Source organism: Pleurodeles waltl, chromosome 12, assembly GCF_031143425.1.
Source record: "Pleurodeles waltl isolate 20211129_DDA chromosome 12, aPleWal1.hap1.20221129, whole genome shotgun sequence".
In the NCBI taxonomy this organism is placed as follows: Eukaryota; Metazoa; Chordata; class Amphibia; order Caudata; family Salamandridae; genus Pleurodeles; species Pleurodeles waltl.
The window spans coordinates 488,768,685-488,792,674 of record NC_090451.1 but is presented as its reverse complement, the minus strand read 5'-3'; the positions used below and the strand labels follow the sequence as shown (position 1 = coordinate 488,792,674).

The window sequence follows — 23,990 nt, the reverse complement described above, 5'->3', positions numbered from 1 at the left end:
TAGTAATTAAAATTACTTTACGTTAAACAAAATAGAAATTCACTGAAAAAACAAAGGTTACAGGGACGTTATAGTTGGAGAAATAGAATTTAAAAAACATAGAAATTCACTTAAAAACCCAAAGGGGACTGGGACGTTATAGTTGGGCTCCCTTTTTAAACAATCAAAACCATAGAAAATCAACTATTATAGTTAAAATTATTTCAAGTAACAATAACTTGTGCCCTAAAGTAACTATAACTCACACCGTTGCCATGCACTGTTAATTACCCCCAATATTACAGCTCTCATGACATCTTTTATAACACCATAGTTAATATTACTGTAACATTTGCAGTAAAATTATTGATGGGATAACTGTACATGGCGGAGGTCCAAGTTACAGTTACCTTAGGGTACGAGGTATACTTACTTGAAATAACTCGAACTATAATAGCTGAAGTTCTGTTTTGTACGTTTAAAATGTGAGCCTAGCTATAACGTCCCTGTAACCTCTGTTTTTTTAAATATATAGTAGAATGTGCGAGAGCAGAGGTATCCCAAATTAGGGCTACCAGGAAACAGTCACAGAAGATTCAGCCGGCTGGGGTGACATCTGTAAGTTATGAGACCCCCACCGGATGCTAGACCTCCGTAGACCCTGGGGTGTGGATGGTGCAAATCAGGTAGGTGCCGCAGTCAGTGACGCAAGCATCTGTACCCTGACAGTGTCAGAATACTAGCGAGTAGGGAGCGAACCTCGGTGGGTTTGAACGAAACATAACATAAACGATGGTGATGAAAAACATTGTGCACTTGAAAATAAGATTTTCTATCTTATTTAATGTTATTTGAACATAGACATTTTATAAGGAGATTATAAAAATGATTACATTTTTTGCGCCCAAAATTGTGTAAGAAAAATATTGATAGTGGATTGTATTAAGTTTATGCTGCGCTGTTCAATTGATATTGTAAGAAACTGAACACTCTGCAGCTTAGTTCTGTATTTTTTCCTCAGAAGTCGTAAACGTATTACAGATCTCGGGCAGCCTCGGTAAAGACACTTTTTGAGGGGTTGGTTTGAGCTCCTCGGTTCATAGCGTTAGAAGTTGGAGTGATTGTCAGTGTTGAACACGGCATAATTGGGGCTGCAGAGAACAGTTGACCTTGGACAGCGCTAGGCAGTGCGGGGTTCGGCTTCAAAAATTGTGGACTGCGGTATTATTGTTTTAAGGAGGCTTAAAGTCGTCTCATGGACCCCCAGACTCTCTTTCCTCGAACAGCGTTCCTGCCAGACCGCAAATGTCAACCGAATACACTAATGCGCTTTTTCCAATCAAGACTGAGGAAGCTTTTTTCCCCTCTTACGTAGTGGTTTGGTATGATAACCGATGTGTTTTAGTAATATTGGAACTATGGCGCCATCTAGTGGCTGTAGACCAGAGTAACGTTTCCGGTAAGATTGTTGTACAAATGCTGGTGCAACGAAGCACGGCTGCTTTGACTTACAGTACTATTTGGCTATTAATGCGTTTGTATCCCCACTACAGTTATTTGTATGGGAACGATTGCAAATTAGTTTTTCCACTTTCGGTTTCAACAGGGAAAATGTCTGCCCGACGGAGAATAGTTGTATTGTCCCATGAGCATTTGAAATTCTCTGAGCAATCCTGAAAAGTCAGAAGTATACTTAAAACATAGAGACAGGCCTACATGAGTGCATTTCTGATTTTTCTAATTATATACATTTGTGATCCAGGCACACTGTCTTCAAATGTATAACATAAAGCATCAACTCGAGTTGGTGCTTTAGGTTACCCATCAAGAAACTCTACATTTATGTCACAAAGGAGAACTTGGGTAATTGTATGTAGGCCCAATTTGTAATGATCATTTCTAGTTATAATATTTCTTTTGACGTTATAGTAAGTACCCGATTTTTAATAGGAAACTTGCCCTTTCATGTTTTAAGCTGCTTTATTACTGTGGTTAAAGTAGCCATTTTAAAGATAGAATAGCAACCACTTACAAGTAAGGAAAGCCTTACATTCTGTGACAAAATGTAGTTTTACTACATTTATTGTTGGGGTGGGTTGTATGTGTTACAGGGTGGAAATACCTGTTGGTGAACTGCTACAAACAAAACAAGTGTGTAGGTGTTTTCAAATATTTACAGGTAGATTCTCTCACTGAAACTGGCTGACGGTATACTGCTGATAATGGCAAGTGAAAATCTGTTTAATGAATGGGCAAAGGGAGGTGATTCTCTAAAGCTTGTTTTTTTTGCCATAGAGAAAAAATGCTATCGTTGTGGAGGGATAAAAAAGGTTAGCCAGTGTAAAAGTTGAAGATTATTTTTTTTGCCTAATAAGAAACGTGAGCTGGTTACATTTTCAAATATGCAAATTTGTATGTAGAGCTTGGATTTTTCTCCTCGTAAACCATTCCCAAGGCTCTGCTATAGGGGATGTCTTACCACTAACAGTCTAGATTGGAAAATTACTTTCTCAGATTCAGAAGATCCTTAGAGAACCACCTCTTTTCCCATGTCTTAGGTTGGCCATCCGTGCAACAGGCTCTCGAGTCTGATTCCTAATCTTTCCCAGTAAGATGTTCAAGATCATCCTCACCTCCTTTATCCAGGTTCTTCCAGGATGTTCTCATACTTGTGGGATCATATTTAACAGCAAGTTTCTTCCAACACTCCTTCAAATTTTGGATGTTCATGTGATTCTCTTTTACTGGGTTACTGCAAATGGACTCTGTTGCAACTGTTATTTCTGTATATACCCCTACACAAAAGCACGCTGAGGACACAATAAGAAGGTTAGGAGTACTTTACAAAAACTCCAAGTAAAATGTAAAAACAAAAAAAAGTGGAATTTCGAGTAGGGTATGCCACCAGTGCACGATCTTCATTGTCTGTAGTCCAGGGATGTTACTACTGAAATAAGGAGTGCTGTTTTTAGAAAAGGGGGATAAATTTGTAGCTAAAGGCAACTTGAATGTGGCATTGAATAGAAGTTAGTGCTGGCTTTTTAATATCCTGACACATAGGCAAAATTATCTGGGAAACACATGTCTTAGTGTAAGGTTCATTCCCAGAGTGAATTTGAAGCTATTTTCCTGGCAAGCCAGCATATTCAACTACGAATTGACCAGCTGACAAGCACAGTGGTACTTTGAGTAAAGAAAGCGGGCACCCTTGTGTATTGCTTTCACTTAAACTAAGAGGACAAGATGCCAAAAGAACGTACCACTATTAGGCTGAATAATGAATTTATTAAGGCACTTCCCAAATATCAAATAACGGTCGTACAAATATATGAGAATAAGCATGTAACTCAAGTGCAGCACTACATGTATATATACAAAGATAAATGCATATATCAAGTGGTAAAGATTCGAAAAGAAATGTGCAATGCATCAACAGAGCCATGTATACATGAGCTAAATAATCAAGATTTAAAATACTTCACCAATTGAGTTGAAGTGATCATCCTCGCCAGCGCGACTGAGGGAGCCTTCAGATCAGTCAGACAGGAGACCCGATCAGGATCACAAATCAGATCCTGGGCAACTCATCCGTTCCACAGGCGAACTCCTGTCTGAGCACCAAGTCTCCCCGTCTTTTATACCTTAAAACACCTCAAGAAGAAAGTTCTAGAAACGCCCCCCCCCCCTTATGAAACTAAACACTGACTGTACTTCATCTGCATCAAAAACACCTATAGAAGCTGGCCACGCTCCCAATGTTTGCTCTGAGGCAGATTCATACATTCCTCTGTGAAAACAGTCTCAGCCTTGCGAACTCTTATCAAGTCCACATCCCACATAATATGTTCCAGCACTGTCTGACTCTGAGCTGGTAAAGAGAAAAACAACTTCGGTGAGGAAAAACACCTGTGATGCCCTGCTACTGCAGCAGGACACAAAATGGAATCACTCTAATAAAACGGAGTTGATGGTCAAATGATGGTCAAATCTAACTAGCATCACACCCTGTCTCAGTTGTAAACACTGGAAGAGTCATGTTGTAGCACTGACCCAATTTGTAAACAAATCACAAGAAATGTAAATGTTCTTTAATTGCTGTTAACTTCAAGGTTGATAGTGCCCAGAATGTCTTTCCTGTATGTTGGCTTATGACCGTTTTGTCTTGCAGCCATTGGATTGAAGCGATTTCATCTGAACGAGTTTTTCAAAACAATTAGAATGTGTGATAAGGCAATGAGCATTTGCTCTAACTAACTACATTCCTTTCGTGTGCAGGTTACACTTGATCCATGTGCACACTTAGAAGTGGTGAATGTAAGGACTGAAAAAGAGCAGTGAAACAAATAAAGCCTTGAACACCCAAAAGGTGTTCATTGAGGGAGTTGACATGAGAACATAAGTACGGATCCTCTCCATTGAGTCAGCTGAAGATGATTGAAGGACATAAGGAACGATGAGCAGATTTGTTTCACTCAAGGAATGCTTTTCAGCAAGATATCATTCACCAACATGTTAAAATCTAGACAGTTAGTAAAGGTTCGACTGTAGTTGAAGCCCTAATTTGAAAGAACAATTCTATTGTTCCCTAAAGTAAATTCTATGTCTATGGTCTCCTGACCCTGACTTTCTGGTTCAGTTTTTGATTTTGATCTAGCTAAAATAAAATAACATCTCTAGGCTTTGTGGTTGTTTGTTGTCTCACTCTATGATCTCTGTGACTGGATGTAAGTAGAAGGGAGTATATTCAGGACGTTCAGAATAAAAGTTAAAAAAAAAAACTACTGGATCATTGCCCTGTGCATTCTCTGGAATGCCATAGTTTCTGAGTTTTTTGTTACCATTTCTGTTTTTGAGATTCTCAACGTGACTTTTGCACGCTGAAATCTCTGCTTGTAAGTTGGTAAGTTTAGTAGACTCATCTTGCGAGTCACTCCCTCTTTGCTCCACTTCTTAACTTTTGTGTCCATAACAGACCATTTTTCATCCAACCCTTATAGTCTTTTATTAGTTTCTTCCATGTAAGGATTTATGCTCTAAGTTGTTCTGGAATTTGTTCCATTGAGATCAGTTCAGGTGAGTTAACCAGAAAGTGTGGATCTTTCTTTGGTCTTTTATGCATTGTAGACACTTTGCATTGTAGACACTTTGTTAGAAGAAGGAGTCCTAGGAATTACTGCAGGCAGCAGGTCTGGTTTCTGGGAAGGAGTGTCTTCCATGTTATTGAAATCCAGAGAAGAAACAGTTAATTTAGAAGTGATATGCCATTTAGGTCTAGAGAGAAGCTTTCCCAGTAAGTCAGTTCAAATTAATATTAATTGGTCGGATAAACCAAAACAGCAAGGAGAAAAGCAGGATAATAATTCTCCTCTTCCTCCTACTAGTTTTGAGTATTGTTTTCTAGGCTGCTTGTGGTTAAATTGGTTCAAGGCTTAGCATGCTTTAGCAGAGTAATAACAAATCCAAGGTTGTAGAGCTTTACAAAAACCTTTTGGCTCAGCTTTTGGATAACAATGGTCAAGTTGAAATGTTTTTACTGTATCTCTGCCAGATGTGCTCAGGGGTGTAGAAGTGAACACAAGATATCAAAATAAAGTGAAGTGTCAAACTTGATTCAAACAAGTATATTTATACAAATAGAAAAATAAACCGAATAGAAACACTAAATGTGAAAATTGAAGAAAAACCAATAGAAACTGCAGTGAGTGGACTATGTTGACCTGGAAATAGACGATGAGCATGCTGGAAACATTGTGTGGGTATGAAGGCTCTTCCTGTTTTCCTCTGCTTGCCTAGAGATGTTCAGTTCTCCTTTGCCCAGGAACCCACATGAAAATTACTTTTTTGAGTTGCGGTGATGAACATACTAGGCTCTTTCTAAGTTAGGCAGCTGATCGAGATTGTTAGCATTACAGTGCAAAACAGTTTCTTCAATGGAAATAGCTTTCACAATAATCTCTACCAACTCTACTAAAACCACCTAAATGAAGCTGACTGATTTTAACATTGCTGTATTACTCTGAAATGGGTGGGAGTACCTTTCTTGAGAAAAGGGTCATGAAGTCTTTACTAAATAATTTCAATTAACATCGCCAGGCTAGAATGTAAAAAAAAAAAAAAAAATTGTCATTCTGGCTATTTACTTTATCTCCATGTACTGCAGAGTGTAACAATGTGCAGTGCAAACTAACCATGTGTTATTTTGCAGTGTGCCAACAACACATAACTATATAAATGGAAACAAATATGCACCATGAACAGTCTAGTACTTTCACATGTATGTGTTCCTCCTTTCCTGACACGTTGCATCCTGGTTTCTGTTATCTAGTCTCAGGTGGATCCTACCCTCAGAATTCTGTTGTTTGTATCTGTTTGAGGTGCTCTTGCTGCAATAAATATTTTTGTAAACTGCCCACTGGCTTCTTGGACCTAGGTCTGCACTAAATCAAATATCTGAATACAATAAAATGATTTTTAATATCACTAAAAAGGCCAGTTAAAGGTGGCGAGCAAAAGCTTCCTTTGCTTCCTGTACCATGCCAAAGAGTAACCAAGGACACCAAGCCTTTTAAGTAGTGATTGGCTGCAGTCATGTAGGAAATCAGTCCACCTCTGGAGGTGTCTACTATGGTATGAAGCCAACCTGTAAGTATCCGTGAGAGCTTGATAACTGTAGCTTCTTTAAGTCCTCTGGCAGTCCTTTCGAAGTATGTATGCTTTTGTCTAGTTGCCCTCTAAAATCCACCAATTTTTATGCTCTCAATTCAGTGCTCTCATGTCTCTGAAAGGTCTCACTTGATGGACCGTGTCTTTGTTTTCCTTCCACGTCATGTTTGTCAAGGGAAGGGTTTGCTTGGTGGTGACTTGATAGATAAGGTGTATTGCCTTTTAAGAACAACCTTCGACTCCAGACTGAGACTGTGCACTGAGTGTTAGACAAAAAAGCAAAAGTCTTTACACTGGAGGGGGGGGGGGGGGGGAAGCAGGATAATTGCAAAAAAACCTTGGAGGGACAAGCCAACAGACATGGACAGGCAATGTAGGCTGGAATCAGGTTAAGTTAAGAATACAGAGCAAGGGTTCTCAGAAAAAACACGTACGCATCTAACTCAGAGAACAGTTGCGATGCATCGGATCCCTATTTAGACCACCTAATATGCCAAAAACTGAGAAGCAGTGCTCAAGGCCCAGTAAATGCCTCCCTACCATGATTCTTTGGGAAGAAATTATTAAAAAGCAAGGGAGAGGTAGGTCTAAGGCTACAGGAAAAACCTGGGCTTGAATTAAATAAGGAAGATATAAGAATTTAAGTTAAACCTGGAAAACTATGCATGTGGTGCATGGGGACACTGCATGCATGTCTATTTTAAGTAAATAAAAGTAATAAAAAGAAACCAAATGCATGATTATATGGCATTGAGAGACCCCTAGTGCAAGATAGTGGAGGAGTGAACTCTGAGAAAAGCCTTTCTCCAGTGCTGATACGAAGTCGGCGAAAAACAGTAGAGCGAAGCTAGCGCAGGTAATACCTCATCGAGACAGTGTTGCTTCTTCACATCTGTTAAGTCCAGAATGCACCTCTTCACGTAAGGTGTTCTATGATCATCAGATGGGAAAGTGTTCTGAACCAGAAATAGTTCTCAGTTTCAAGTTATCAGTCAGATGATTTCCTTGGCCAGAATTGACAAGTAGGAGAACCTTATCCTGGAATGTAGATTGCTGCAATTACTATAATTGTTAAAAGTCCAGGAATTGGAGCCTCTGGTGAAATGTAGGCTGGGCAGTAGCTAGAGGATGTGCAATGGGCTTTAAGGGACTTTAAAACCCAATTGGCAAAAGCCTCTATAGGCATGTTGTGTTGGTACATCGCAGCCAAAAACTTCCCTAACAAAAATATTGCATCCACAGTTTTAACTACCACTCTGCCGTTAAGGAAAGTGTGGAGGTTAGTATAGATTTGCTGTTCTTGACTCCACATCTCCTTATTTTCATGATATGGTGATAGTCTATATTGAGGTGGTAGATATTTCAACCACAATATATTGATGCACCACTTTCTTTATGCTCTGGAGGAAATGTCTCTATCCCCAGAGGAACTCTGGAACTAGGAATTATTGTAATTGTTGAGGTGGTACGGAATAAATTAAATGAAAGCATTACATGCTATCTTTGCCCAGCATGCTGGAAATCCTCAGGACTGCAGGAGGTTGAGCAGTCATTTACACAGATCTTTACATTGACAAGACTACCAGTCACATACAATTATTATACCTATATCTGATTATGCCAAAAAATATGCTGAAGTGGGTGAGTTATTTAAGACATTCTACTGCACACCCAATCTTCTGTTCATTTCAGATTAGGATTTTGATGGTAAATTGAAGTATTTAGTTATTTCATTTATTGCGTTTATCTTAATGATTTACAAAAACGTGAAATACTTCAGTGATCCTCTATTTAAAAATAATTCTTGAACTGTTTGTGCTTTCGGCTTTTGTTTCTGAAGTTCTGTAGCAACTGCTACAGCTGCTTCTCTCCGAAATCATTTGAGTTGTGAATTGTGTGTTAGTACCTAATAAAAAATATTTTCTGGGATGAAGTGGTGATGTTGAAATAGATGCTGATCATTGAATCTTGTGAAACTGAGTTAATATGTTTGTGTCCAGGTGAGCTGTTTTAACAGATGTTTATCTTTTCTAGATATTTGGCTTCTTGGCAACAGTGGTTTATGCTGTTAATACTTACTTAGCCGTCAATAAGTGGAGAATGAACAATCGACAGCCAAATACTCGCCAGACCAGCGACTATATCCGTGCTAGGACTGAATCCAGAGAAGTGGATGGCCGACCAGAGATACAGCGTCTTGATGCTTGAAGACAGAATCTTGGCAAACCTGTCTCAGAGAGCACTGGGAAAATGTATTTTCTGTCTTGCCGTGTACAGTTTGCATACTGTCATGTAAAGTGTAGTGTCCCTCTTTAGAACACGAGGAAGATTAGAAAAATGTTTCACAAGCATTTTGACATGTATCCATATTTCCTCAACAGGAATGGTCCTGAATTCCCTGAAGGAGCCTTTCATAAAATCATGGGGAAATGCAGAGTATATGTGAAACAGCAACATGCTAATTCATGCTCAAAGTGCTGAATATGTTTTTTTAGCACACTAAACTGAAAATCATCTGGGCCCAACCGCTGGCTTGTCAGTAAGAAAGTCCATACTACAGAAACCTTGTTGTAGAAAGTTATGGCCTATGCTTTGACAAATGAGCACAAATTAAATGTGTTTGGTACGAAAGGACGTTGTTGTTAAATTGAACATATTTTTGTCATTTATACAGCTGATATGGATCATTTTTTGTAAATCTCTTGGACCAAATTTTTCAATTTTTGAGAATCACTGTTGTAATGAACAGTGTAACATTTTATAAGGAAGTGGAATCTGGACTGCTTATAGATGTAAAAGGTTTTCATCACTGTTAAAGATAATGCAGAGTTTGCCCTGCCCTAGCCAAGGATGACAGTTGACTCTAGGTGATGTGTCCCCACACTTTTGCCCTTATTCTAAGTAGTGTTAAAGGATTATCGAGAAGCAGAAAAGTGCCTGTTGCTAAAGACGTCTGCCTGATGACATCAATGGCGATATGAAGATGACAACATAGACCATTTTGATTCCCCATTTTCCATCCTCAAAAGAATAGTAAATTCCGAGCATCACGAAGAACAACACATCTAATACTCAGGATAATACCCTGTATTTTAAATCAGTCTCAAAATATTGCTTATTTTATGATTCCCCTTACTAGGACATGCCTACTTTTCTAATCCAGATGTTTGTTTTCTCTTATACCCAAATAGAATCGATTTCAAATCACTTTTATTTGCTTTATTGTTATGAACTCCTTTATTTCAGTGAAATGCTTCTCACAAAAACTGCTTTATGCATAACAAGAGGTATAACTGAATATATATGTCTTTAAACAGAATTTAGCAAAGTAGTCCAAGACTTATTCATTTAAAAGTTAATGTTGCGTCCTGCTTTCTACTGTATGAATACACTGCAAAATATCAAGACACGCTTCTTTAAGTAGCATGCTATTACGTGGAACCTTTGCAGCACATAAAATACACTATGTTTCCTCTTGGAAATATGGAAAGGGATCATTGTGCTGCTGCATGAATACCACAAGGGGGAAAGCTTCTTTTAGCTACTTGGACATCATTCAACCTTCAAGTCGCTATCCAAACAACCAAATTTGTATCATGTTATGATGTGTTGTCTGCTTGAGTCTGAAATGACATATAAAGAGTTGCATTGTTGTTTTTACAGTGCTACCAATAAGGCATGGGCACCAGATCTACTGAAGAACTATCTTGAGGGACACTAAGGTCTGTTTCCCAGCTAGTCTTAGGAAAAATGTACGAATCCTGGAGAATAAAGACTACTAGGAGGTGAACCAGTTCTAAATGAATTTTCAGAGCCATTGCAGTAGACGGTTTCTTAATTCCTCGAGTCCCAGATTTTGATAAATGTGCACCTGGTGCACAGAAGATCCTGCTTCACACTTACGAAAACAAGAGATTATCCACAGCCAACTACAGTTGCTACCTTGTTGTGTGGGGGAGTTTAGAAAGTTCAAACTTATTGATGACGGTTTCTGAACAATGCAGTGGTTTCTATTAGATTGTACTAGCCAGTGGAACGAAAGAGTAAGTGTTTATTGTAGGAGAATGTGCTCTGTTGTATTGGCTCTTTTGAGTACCAGAGTGGATACTTTCCTTGCCTCTTCGAGACTGTTAAACTAACTCTTTGAAAGGGCCAAAACTGGACCTTTTCCATAGTATGAACTTGGAGAGAGCAGATTGCTAACTCCAGGTATCTGGTGCTACAAGGAAAGACACTGGGAAGGATTATTCAGTAGTAGGCCTATGTTAAAAAATAATTGAATCTTGTAGTTGAATAACGGCGTGCTCTTCTCCAATTTTTCCAATTTGGTGCATTTTTGATCACTTCCATAAAACTACACTGCATATTATATTAAAAAGAATTGTATTTGTTATTTACTTGGCACCTCCGAAGTAGGTGAACCAAATATGGAAGACAATCTTCATTGCTTATATCCACTACCTGGACAAATATATACATTCTAATGCTGTGGACAGTTTCCTAAACAAAAGAATATAGCCTTGAAATGCATACATCATATGGTGATTTTTGGACTAAAAATGATTTTCGTATTCCATGGATTACCTCATATTTTTGATCATCCACACTATGAATCAACTTTTTCCTGGTAAGCCATGATTAATTTTCATAAGTTGAACTCCGTTAATTAAATTTGCTTGAAAGACACAGAGTCTTCCATCAAACAAGGTGGTGCTGAAGGCAGTGAATAAACCCCACAAATCATAGTTTACATGGAGGCTGCAGTAAAACCATTGTCAAGTAGTTGCTGAAATTCGCCATGCAGTATAGTCTGGAATCACCTCTATGAAGGCACCTTAGGGTTAGTTTTATGTGTAATTTTGTTTATTTAGCTTGTTGGTAAATCATGTGCGTTTTGCTGAATTTTGAAAAGAGCATAGAACACCATAGAAACAAACTATCATTCCTTGTTGGTATTAGCTGTCTTCTTTCTTCTTGTACTGATAAAATACAGAAACACTTCCTTGTTTTCTACTAACTATCCAAGCTTAAATTTCAGAATTGTGTTATGTTTGTCATTAAACAACTATCTAGTGCATACAGTTACACTACTATGCATGTTAAAGTTTAGGTCCCTCCCACACTTATAATGAGGTGTATGCAAAATGAAATGATCCAAAAATGGTAGTTCTGAAGAATAGGTTGTCTCCATGTACTGTACTAAAACTTTCTCCATTTGAGTGTTTCAAAATCATGGAGACCATCTGGGAATTACATAGGAAATATTTGTAATCCATTTTAGGCAAAGCTCATGTATGACTGGAAAATGTGATTACACTTGTTTAAATTAAATCACATTGAATACATTTTAGGATAAGGAAATGATGGTGTCTCTTTGTGCCTTGGGGTGCTATAGCACTCATTAATTTATTTTTCCCAAACCATCTTCGTGCCTCCAAATTCCTTTTAGACATATAACTGTTTACAATAAAGCAGAATCTCAAAACAGCATGCATATTAATGGTATATCCCCCATAGGAAGTAGACCAAAGCCTAAACCATATAAGGGTGCTGAGGCGTTACCTGATTGGCCTATGCCAGGGCAGAATTGTCCCCCCCGCACCCCCCCCCCCCTTTGTTTTGTGCAGTCTTATTAGGTAATGGTAAGTCTGTCATCTTAAAGCATTAGAGTTCTTAGTTGGCAGAACTTAGTGTAATATTGAATTTAAGGTTCTATTGGATACTTTCACATACTAGCTCATACTTTTTCCTTGAGGTATTTCCTTGGTGCCCTTTGTTGTAGAAAATTTGAAATTGTAATTGATTACCGCTAATAGAAATGTAGAGATGGATGATCTGTGAGTTCAAAAGCATGACTGCAGCCTTAACCACTAATAATTTTCATTTTTGACCTTTGTCATCTTACTGTTTGATGTAACTGAAGAAATACTAGATAAGTCCCAAAAAGAAAATCATGGCAATCTTACTGACTTCACCAAAGATCAAGTGTTAATAAAACCATTTTTATTTGGGATGATTTGCTTTGTAATTGTAGATTTCTACATGTACATGGGTATGTCTATGTTAGGTAGTAGGCTGTTGCAGTAATTACATTAATAAGAGGGAAATCTGTCGAAGTAATTGGCAAAGAACACGAGGTTGTTTTTTCTTTTCATTACTGCAATATGGTGCATTTTCCAACCAAGCACAAATTGACTTTTGTCTTTCTTAAGCATCTTCTTAAACTAAAATCAATTTTGGTATTGAATCAAATAACCTGGAATACTGATTTTAGGTTAAAGCAGCAGTTTGGAGCCAGATAACTAACCAAAAGAAACTTGCAAAGCTTCAGTGTTTTATTTTTTATATGGACAGCTGAAATAAATGTTGAGACCCAAGTTCTTTGGTCATTTAATCATGTTACGGGAACTTGTGCTCCCGAATGAATGTCTGTGGACAGTTTTGAGACAAGGATGCCACGACAATATGCAACTGAAAACTTAAAAATACATTCTAAGTGTTAAATTCCATGTCAGGACAGCATGTGAGTATTATGCTCTTCGTCTTTATTCATTTCTCCAGCAGCCATTTCAACATCAAATGTTAAACTAACTTTCCCATGAACACTTCGGGAATAGAAAGAAACTACAGTCAACCAATCACAAGTCCTGACTGGATATAACTATCCTTTGTCACTCTCCAAGACTCAGCTCTTTCTTTACTGCTCCAGAAGCCTCAAGTTAAGTGCTCCCAGCTCTCTTTCTGAAGTGAGCATTTTACTTTTAATTTCTGCTGTTGTACTGTCTATGCTGTTGCCTAATCTACTTTTACTTTGCAGGAGGGCCCACAGGCATGCCTAGCACAATCCGTAAGGAGTGATACACAAATTCGGGAAAGTGGGGCAGAGGTGTGTGAAGCGGTCTGACCAGCCTCACCCTCCCCTTTGGAACATTGTGTGCAGTGCACCTCCTCCACAGCCGGTGCATGGCTTTCTCCACCAACTTTCCTGATCCTGGAGAAGCATGCTAATTGTGGAGCTTTGACCACATTCCTTCGTTCCCTGGAGTCAGACACCACAGAAAAGGGTCTGTGCTGTGTTTATTGGAATAAGAGTGCGAACATCCACGGAGGTCTGTATAATACAATTTGTTTTCCTTGTGCTTTGGGATACTGACCAGGAAGCAAAAGCTCTGTCACACCACTGCAGGGCGCGGGTGTCCCGGTGCTGAGGACCTGATTGACCCTTTGTGGGATGCATTAATTTTCCCTGTGACTACCAGTGAAGCTAAGATTCACTCTTTCCATGCAAGATTCTACAGAGTCATATAACATAACACATAATGTGTATTTGTAAAGTGCACATTCACGCATAAGGGTATCTTGCAGCTGAATAACAGATGTTTGTTACCCAACTCAATGGTACTTATTTTATCAACCTCAGAAGGATGAAAGGCTGAGTGGACCCACCGGGATTTGAGCCTGTGATCATGAAGTTGAACAAAGGCCCCTACAGTGGACGCATTAGTCCACGAAGCCATCAGACCCCGGGTATACTCTAGTACCTCCCTTGTGGTATAATTTTAATTAGGTGATGGATGCCTCAGTCTATAAGGCAGTCTCATCAGTAGTCCCAGGACCGCCCCATGCTCCTCCAACAGCTTGTAAGGACAAGGGGAAAAGGAATCACAAGGAGAGTGTGGATCTGGGAGCCTTTGTCAAATTGAATAAAGCCTTCCTGGCCAGCCACGCTAATGTCCGGGGTGCATCTGCTGATACCTACACCCCTGTGGGCTACATGGAGAGGGATAGACCCAGAGAAGGATTGTCCTCATACTCCAGAAGGTCTTGCAGGAGGTGTTTTTCCTGGGGACTCTAGAGAATGGGGAGCAAGATAGACCATGGTGACCCTCTTCAGAGGCTCCTGAGACGAAGAGATGAGAAACTTGCCAGACCGAAAGGGGGTGGGGGGGGCAAGTGAAGACCTGGGACTTTCAAGACCAGGAGGACATCCTCCACCCCTTGAATGGTCCCACAGAGAGAAGGGTAGAGTCCACAAACCAGTTGATAAAGCAATCTGTGACTGCCTGAGGGCAGAATTCCCCCATCGGTTCCTTGAGGGAAATGTCACCCTCACACTTGAAATGGATAACAAAATGGGTACATTCTGGATTCCAGGAAGTGCCTCAACAACTCATGTAGCTCCTACTAGGAAAAACCTCTGGATATGCCCCTCCCCCAACCCACACACACACACACACACACATTTGATGTGGCAGAGAAAGCAAAGGAGTCCAGTTATATCACCTGACATCTTGTTCGGCTGTGCGCAATGGGTGGTGATTTTCCTAGGAAACGCCAACTGCACCCTCTGTGGAGAGGCCTCGGGCTTGATTGATTTATGAATGACCACAAGCTTGTGGATCTGACCTCATTGAAGGTCAGTGCTGAGGCCCAAAGGGGTCTTTTCGGAGCTCCCATTACCAAGGAACTAGGGAAGTTTGTAGCTACATATAGCTTCTTAGACAAGGCTCAGGCCTCTGTCAAGAGTATATTTGCACCAAAGGTTTTCCCTGGGGTCAGGTGTGGCAGGGGGGATCACAGCCGGCCTTTTCTCTCAACAAGCTCCACCGGGGGGGGGTCAAAGCACAAAGGGAGGCCAATGGCAGAACACCTAATGGTTCTGCAGCTTCTTCCTCTCATACCTGAGACAGGGTTTCCAGAGGCCACTTCTGTGGTTGTGCCACACAGAACGCAGTTAATGGTAAGGGTGTGCTGTTCTTGCCAGTTAAAGGCAGAGGAAGGTTGTCTCTAACCAATTCACGAATCCTTGCAGATCTACCGAAGAACTTCTGGGACATTTCTTTGAACACCTGCAAATTCACTGATGTCACAATATCTCCTGGATCCCTCCAACAGAGTGGGTGATTGGGATCAACAACACTTGCAGGATATGTACAGCTGGACACTGAAGGTGGATGTCTTCAACCAAATATCAATGTGATGGGCCTCTTTGCAGTTGATCTCTTCTCCTTGAGGTTGGATCACCAACTACCGAGGTTCTTCAGTTTGAGACCCCCACACAGTCATGACAGCTGTCTTTCTACAGGACTGGAACAAAGAGGAGAGATATGCCTTTCCACAATTCCCGATGAAAATGCAGGTGTTAGTGTAGGTGAGGAAGCAACAAGCAGAATTGGTGTTTGTGACTGTAGTATGGAGAGCTCAATTTTGTTATCTGGTTCTGATATAACTTTCCTGAGATTCTCCATTCAGACTACTCCTTCTCCCAGAACTGCTTCAGGATACATCAGGGAACCCTCATCACATGTATTTAATTGCGTGGCGGATTACAGGGTAAGATGGAAAGTCCCAGTACCTTCATGCTCCACTCAAGCCTTCCTGTACAAGATTTGGGCCAACGGATTAATCACTTGCTACAAGTCGAGATGTCTGTTGGTTCTTGCCGTGGAACCTGAATGCTGTGTGGGAAGAAGTCGTCCACATTCGAAACGTCTTGGCATTCATGTTGGTAGAAGGATTGGCATAGAGGTCTGTAAATATCTTTAAATTGACCATTTTGGTGGGGCATTTTCCAATTGAGGGCCGTCCTGCAGGAGAGCATCCACTAGTGTGGAAACGTCTCGGGGGCATTTGTCTCTTGTTGCCCCTGGAACCACAGTATTCTTCCCACTGAGACGTAAATTCTATCCTCAATCTCTTCCTCTCGTGTAGGGTGAAGAACAGTTTTTCCAGGAAAGAAATATCTGGTATGTTGGGTATGTTAATATGCCTCATATCTTTCTGAGGAGTTGCAGGCGTCAGAGCTCTGGACATAACAGGTAGAGTGTTTACTCCTGGTGTGGTTTTCCTTTTACTTATCCAGGAGAACAAAAGGTAATTGAAAGATTGGGTCATACCCGGCTTTCCAAGATTCCCAAACCTGTGTTAAAGTGCTTAAAGGTATATGAATCCATGATGCGGAACCTCGCCTGCCACATGATAGACAACTCCTTATGGCTCTCAAAAAACCCACAGGGCAGTTTCTTCCGCGACCATTGCTAGATGGGTATATTGGACTACACTGGAAGCTGGGATAGATACCAAAATATTTGACACTTTCTCTGACTTTCTTTGTCTAAAGCTTTTGCTCTAGGAATAGAAGATATTCTGAACGTGCAATATTGGTCTTCAGACTCAAACTTTAAGAGGTTTTATTACAAACCATTTGTAGAAGTGCCCCCCCTTGATGATAAGAAAGCTTAAAACAAGCATAATCCTTGCCTTCTGTCCTAATATAGAATGAAAAATGTCCTCACTAACGTAACAGAAAGTTTCAGTTCTATTAAGAACAAGAAGGCGAGGATGATCTCACCCACCGATTAAGTAGGCTTATCTCGCTTATTAAGTAACTGAAGGGGACAGTACATGAAGATGTATGTGGAAAAGTGTGTTAATCTTTGAAAGAGTATACATGTGACAAAGTTTGTCTCGTGGCTGTTCTAGTTATGTTTACATATTTCAATGGTAGCTTTTCTTAGGAGAAAATCTCTCTCAATGCCTTAGCGAAGTAGTAAACCCAGGTTTCTTTCATTTCAGGAAATTAGTCTTCCAAGCAGGAGTTGCTAGGAAAACAATGCTAACGCTTGTCTCCGGAAGAAATGGAAAGTGGCAAAGGACTGTTGTAGCCAGTTGGACTTGTGATTGGTTGACTACGTTTAAATCTATTTTCCATCTGTTCATGGGAAAGTTAGTTCATTGTTTAATGTTGAAAATGGCAGCTGGGGAAATAAATAAACAAGAAAGAAAGCGCAATCCTCACCTTATTGCCCTAAATAGAATTTAATCGTTCTGGCTAGGAAGCCTTTCATTTAATGCAATTTTAGCTTATTGCCTATTATCAGATTGTTGACAAATTATAGTAGACAAATTCGTATTGTATGTAGACTTTTGTTAATTTAGTGCAACACTATACCTAGGTTACGCATAATTTGGGATTGGTAAGAATTTGAACATTAATCAACACTAATTTCCAATATATTGAGAAAACTGTGCTTCTGTAAATAATACCTTCGAATTAAAGAATCATTAAGCATCACATTTTCTTTTAGACTTTATAAGATAGAAACAAAAGCAGAAGTGTTGCAAAGGAATCCAGACAGAATTATTCACATTTTCCTAATTTTAAAAAACATGTGTTAGCATTCATGAATGGAAATAAATGTGAATATGCTGCTGGCAACCGTTTGAGATTTAAAAGGACCTCAGCCAATACATATGAAAACAGCTTTCTGCCCTTCTCGAAGTTGGGGAATGTCACTGGTGTGTGAAAAAAAAAAAAAAAAGGAATACATTTGTTTATGGCACCTTATTTACTGTTGCAAAACTGTGAAATTATTATGACAAAACTGGAAGATGAAGGACTTAACTTGACCTGAAAGACCTTAGGAGATGGAAATAGTTTTGAGGACTCTGTGCTTTGTCAATTATAACCAATACAATAAATAAACAATCTCATTATTCTTTAATAATCATCTCATAGCTATCATGACCGATCCTAAACCTATATAATGATTTTATGCATTTTTTATGCATAGATATTTCCATATTTGCTTCCCTTCAACATGTGTTAATGATGGTTGTGTACAGACTTAAAAGAACCTTGCTGCTTTTAGAAGGGAAAATTACCTTTAAATATGTATACACTTCACCCCTTCGGTGATGAGTGTGCTCTACAAATCGTATAAGTACAACAGGGCTCCATGACTACAAGGATACAGGAGTGGGACAGGGAAAATCACAAAGAAACAAAATCAAAACCTCCACCTCTCAACAAGGTTCTAAATAAAAATAAAAAAAATCCAGAACACATCATAAACCTAAAAATACGGATGTAATTTTTATTAACCGGAATAATTAATCACACAGATTACCTATAAAGATTCCTAAAACACTGCAACCACCCATCTGATGAAACAAAATTCATACATCACATGCATACCAACATCATTATACCTTGTCTCCAACCAACCTCACCTCATATAGATAACAGCACTCAGTGAGCTAAAAAAACTAACCAGTTGGGCCACTCTAAATCAAAATATCCGAAACGTAACCAAAACAGCAAAAATATTATCAACATAATAGTATCAAAGTTGCACATCATGATATTATAGTTTTTTGTCACATATATAATTTTGATAAACATTCAAATATAATAAATACAGTGAATTGCTTAATTCAATAAATTGTTACATTCAAAATAATAATCAGTTAATCAGGGACCCTCTCGGGCAAAAGAAAATACATTAAACTGTTAGAAGAGCCTCAACTGGCACCCCATGTTATAAAGTCCAAACTGTTGTTGCAAATCAATATCCAAACTGTTGATGTAATGTCAAACTGCTGTAGTGTTGACGTTCGTTTTGGTGCCATGTAGCTCAAGGCCACGCACCTTCTTGAGGACACAATCAACAGAAGCTTAAAATCCACAAAGTCAGGAACGGTGGGGGGGGAGGGAGGGTTTGTAAATCCTTTATTCAATATTATGTCTTCATGTAACTATCCCCAGAAGCCTCTCAAACAATCCATAACTCGTCATGGGTCCACATATAAACTCTAATTATATTAGTGTTCCCCAGTCGGAAAAGACATCCTTAACATTTTTACTCGCATGGAGAAATAATCCATCAGGGCCTACAAAAGTAGCAGAGGTTCCCCTGGCTTAAAATCTCGATCACAAATGTTTGTAACGCCAGTCGAGAAAGACAAAAAAAAGAGTCCTTGCTTGCTCTACAAATCTACTTAACATCTTGCAAATGCAATAACTGATGTCTTGCTTTTTGAATGCCGTTTCCTTTCATATTTGAGTATGTATGTGGTATCTAGTCTAACTGAAAAGCAGCAGAACGGTGAATGGGGAAAGTTTTTATGTGTCTGCATCTGTGGTCTGTAAAAGAGATTTATGTCTGCCTAAATGGCCATTTGTAAATAATGAGCACAGAATTACTGCAGGCTGCTAGACACTGATCCTTTGCTGCACTGCCATTTAGTAAAAAAAAAAAACACCTAATGCCTCTTAAAAGTTTATTAAATTGGAGAAAGGTAAATGAGCCATTTTGTGTCATGAGCAAGTGTTCTTATATTTCTACTTTTAAGGAGATTTTTTTAAATAAATGAGTTTATAGTAGCACCTGCTGCAGTGTCAAGCTATAAAGACCAGCATCTGCAGCCATGGATCTACGGTGGTAACCAGATGTTGTTGCAGAGGCAAAGTTGCATACATATAATTACTGTTGTTAAACCTTTGGGTGTTTTCCTTACCAGAATTCTAATGCTGTTAGTGTGAGGATGTTTAATAGCCTGCATCTCAGAATCCCAGTTTTATGCAGTCAGGATCTAAGATTCTCAGGTTCTTTGTTCATTTGCAGTACAATTAGCGGTTTACTACTCTCATAAGCCAAGGCATTTCTTCACCTGGAATCATGTCTCCTAAAATATTTAACATTTCTAGAATAGGTATTTAATCATGTGTGTTCATTAGTACTATTAAAGTATCTGCAGCACATGAAGACTCGAAACATGGTGTCACCCTAGATGTTCGGTGGTATGTTAGCCTTATAAATAGCCAAAGATAAATAAATAAAAACACATTCACAGGATGTTACTCGTCAGGTGCCTGTGGCATTCTGTTTGCCCACCAGACCATAAAAGCAGAATAAACATTTTTAAAAGTTCTTGGCTTGCAAAATGCCTTTGGATATAATTTGAAGACGGGAAACAGAACATACTGCACTTTTTCCACAAGCATAGGTTAAAAAGAAATGTGTTTAAGTTGGAACTGACCACTGAAAACCTAAGTGCAAAGGTAGCAGAAAGCACTGAGCTGCTAGGGACTATGAGTAGCCTGGACTGGAGAACTACTTTGCAGATGTTCTTGCAGTGTTAAATTTGAATTTCCAATTATTTCAAAGTATGACTCTTAAAACGCGATTTGGTCCGGGGAACCTTTAATCCTTTTGTCTAGACTCCTGTAATGGTGAAATTGCTATGCCCACTAAGGCATGTTCTGAAGTGGTGTTCTTAAAATGACTTGTGCTGGCATACTAGATTCAATGTCCCAAACATTGTCTGGTGTACTGTAAATACAGTTGACTGGAAGGGCAAGGGGAAAGTATGAGGGACACCTTCCCCGGCTCCGCATGGTGTACTATTTAAAGTGTCAAATTATAGGAAGTAAAGTGTTGAAGGTCATGAATGAACAAATTTGGCCCACAAGCTTCGTAGCAGTTGAATTAGGTTAATGTTCTGTAACAAATTATAAAAGGCTGGAAAAAGTATGTTTTGTAAATGGTATATTTGGATCATTACTAAATGCTTAATCAACAATCAAAATTGGAATTGGGATTTTACTTGGAGGAGAAAACTGTCACAAATCTTTTCCAACCACTTTCCAGAATAATTTAAAATATTAAGACTTTTACCTACAATTAACATTTTCAATCACAGGTCCGGTTTTTTTCATGGAAATATGAGATTTTCTGGTGATTTAATTATACCCAATTGTGTTTGTGTTGCACTAACTTTGCATACACTTGCCTAGCTTGGTTTAGCTTATGCAGATGTTGGTCTTAGTGACTCCTGAATCTCCCAACCTCTTTGCATAGAGAGATAGACTCTGGTGCCTTACACATTACAAAGATGAGGGTTTTTCTCTGACTGGAGCTAATTTTCCTTTTGCAACTTACATTTTACAATGTTGTCAACCTGCTTTCTTTGTGCAGATGACTTGTGTAACCACACATACACAGAATCTTAAATTTAAAAAAACACACAAGAGTAGCCTGATCCTTTACTAAGTTGATGCTTGCAAGAAAATTAGCTGTTTTTGTTTAGGCATTTATTAAGTGCATTAATTAATTCATTTATGTTTCAAAGACCGATTTCAGCATAATAGCTGTGCAACTGCACACTTTGGTTGATTGTTTAAAGTTTTTGTCTTAACCATGAGATTTTTAATGCCTGATTGAAGTGGTTAAGAGACACTCATTTTCTATCTATCTCCCTATCAGGGTTGTGAAATTTTGGGGGGTCCTCACTGTATTTAAAAGGGGCCCTCATCATTTTGAGCCATGCCACTGCCTCTATTTCATCTGGTTTTTAAGTTGTGAATTGCCAGCAAATGAATAGCTCGTTCCTTAAAATCACTGGCAACTTTTATTCATTGTTTCATTGTACCAGAGGGAGAGCATTGTTTTGGGATTTACTCCTAGTTGTCCAAGCATTGATACTGTAGGATAAGAAACCTGGCAACCCTTACTCTTTTTGTAATAAACGGATGGCAAGCCTGCTTGGCTAGATCTGGTGAGGGCATCTATTCATCCCCTTTATCTCAACCCTAGTCTTCCTTCTCTCTTGCAAGCATTGTGTTTGTCACTCGTTTCCATACCACACATACAAGACTGAAGGCAGTACAGAATGCCTTTTATTCTTTGTTTGAAATGTGTTTTTTATTTTTTAGAAGTTGAATTTCTCCCACACAGCTCCCTCTTATGAATCTGTTTATATATGGTGAGTTCTTCCAAGGGGTTTAGAACCTGTAGTGAAATTTGAAAATTATGTATTTAATACACACTTCATCACTTGACATTCTGTCTTTGAAGTACTTAAAAAATGTAAAGCAGCTGTTTCACCTAGGGTGCCTTCCATGCGTGACATCATTTTTCAATTCTAAATGTCAAAAACACAACAAAGGCGTAATTTTCTTATTCTAGGGTATATTTTTGTAATGCCATTTATATAACGTGCAGTGCACAGGGTCCATTTGTATTAATGGTAATGATGCAGTTTATAGTAACAGTGTCCATACTCAACATTCCGTTCCCTAACCTGATTGTATGTGACATATTGATACAAATATCTATACTATCTTGTTTCTACTGCAGAAAATGTGTAATGATTTTTGCCAGTGAATGTTTTTATGATATTGACAATGTTTGTTTATTTATGCCTTGCTCATAGTTTTAGATCTTTATTTTGTTGTCCAAACTGTACTAATGAAACAGTGATGCGTCCAAGTAAAATATGTCAAGAAGAGTCCAAATTTAACGCTATTATATTGAAGAAAAGACATGGCATGTAGTTCAAGGCAATAATTGCTCAGTTATCACAGTTAGTCAGTTATAAGTTATAAAAGATTGCATCTATTATGTGAACACTAATAACTCATATAAACCTACACTTTTTAAAAAGATCTTTTTGTAGCTGCTATACAAAAATTAATTCATGTATACTAAAGGTGAAGCCTGCAAGTGCAAAACGTTTTAATTAAAAAAGAGTGTGGTGTGTGTAAAATATATATATATATATATATATATATATATATATATATATATATGACGTTTAATTAGTGTTACTCGTTTTTTGGTCTTCTGTATAAAGTGGAACTAAAGCCTTGAACATAGTAGAATATGCAAACTTTCTAGTATGAAATGAAGGGCTTAGTTCATCTTATCGTTAGATCACACATTTGTCTAAATGGACGTGTTTGTAAAGTAAAAACTGATTTTGTGTATTTTTGGTTAAACTATTACTTTGTCTTTTGAAATATTCTGTATATAGGTATAATGTTTGAAGTTTTTTGTTTTTAAAAATAAATGATTGTGTTTTTCTGTGGTATTTTTCTTTCTATTTCCCTTTTTCACACTGTTCTTTATAAACTGTGTTTAAGCTCTGTGAATTTATGGCACTTCAGAGTGGTAAAATGTGTATTTTTTTATATAAAGAATCTCCATAGCTTTTGAAATATTACTCTTCAATAAATCTGATACCATGGTGAAACTGTCAAATAAATGGACATGATAAATGATACTTTTTTCTAGATTTGTGTGTTATTTTCCTTCGATCCGCCTCAATTTATTTCAGGTGCATTCAGGCAATCTGAACGTCCCTTCCTGTTTTGTGAAGCTAGAGTTCACTTTATATCTATACAGAAATAGGAGAAAGGAGCCAAACTGAACCACCAGTCAAGGATATGTATTTAGGAAAAAGTCTGAATAGTTCAAGTTTCACTAATTTGTAAATTAGTTATTGATTTATTTAATTGTTGTTTTATGTAACCGTAACCAGACATGCTAGAAGGGAGCAACAGTGTTTTACAAGTTATACTTTAAAAGTATGCACCACCGAGGCCATAAGAAATATTTTTTTAAATGTCCATTGTAGAAATGGTAAACCAAATTTAGCCTAGGCATAGGGAGGTAGGCAAAAAAAACTTCTTTAGGGAAAAACTGGTATGATTTTGTTCACATTTTTGTGGAAGGGTAAAATAATAGGGTGTGATTAGGTAAGGACAAAGGGAGAGTTATAAGGAA

At 38.4% G+C, this 23,990-nt stretch overlaps 1 protein-coding gene across 1 annotated transcript in view; it reads left to right on the top strand.

Moving 5' to 3' along the window:
• Nucleotides 1-23,487, top strand: part of CMTM4 (CKLF like MARVEL transmembrane domain containing 4) — a 338,382-nt gene extending 314,895 nt beyond the window's left edge. Inside the window, exon 4 of the mRNA XM_069217182.1 lies at nucleotides 8,677-23,487. Coding sequence (XP_069073283.1) covers nucleotides 8,677-8,850 — 174 coding nt within the window. The 3' untranslated portion in view covers nucleotides 8,851-23,487. The remainder of the gene's footprint in view (nucleotides 1-8,676) is intronic.
• The last annotated feature ends 503 nt before the right edge of the window (nucleotides 23,488-23,990 follow it).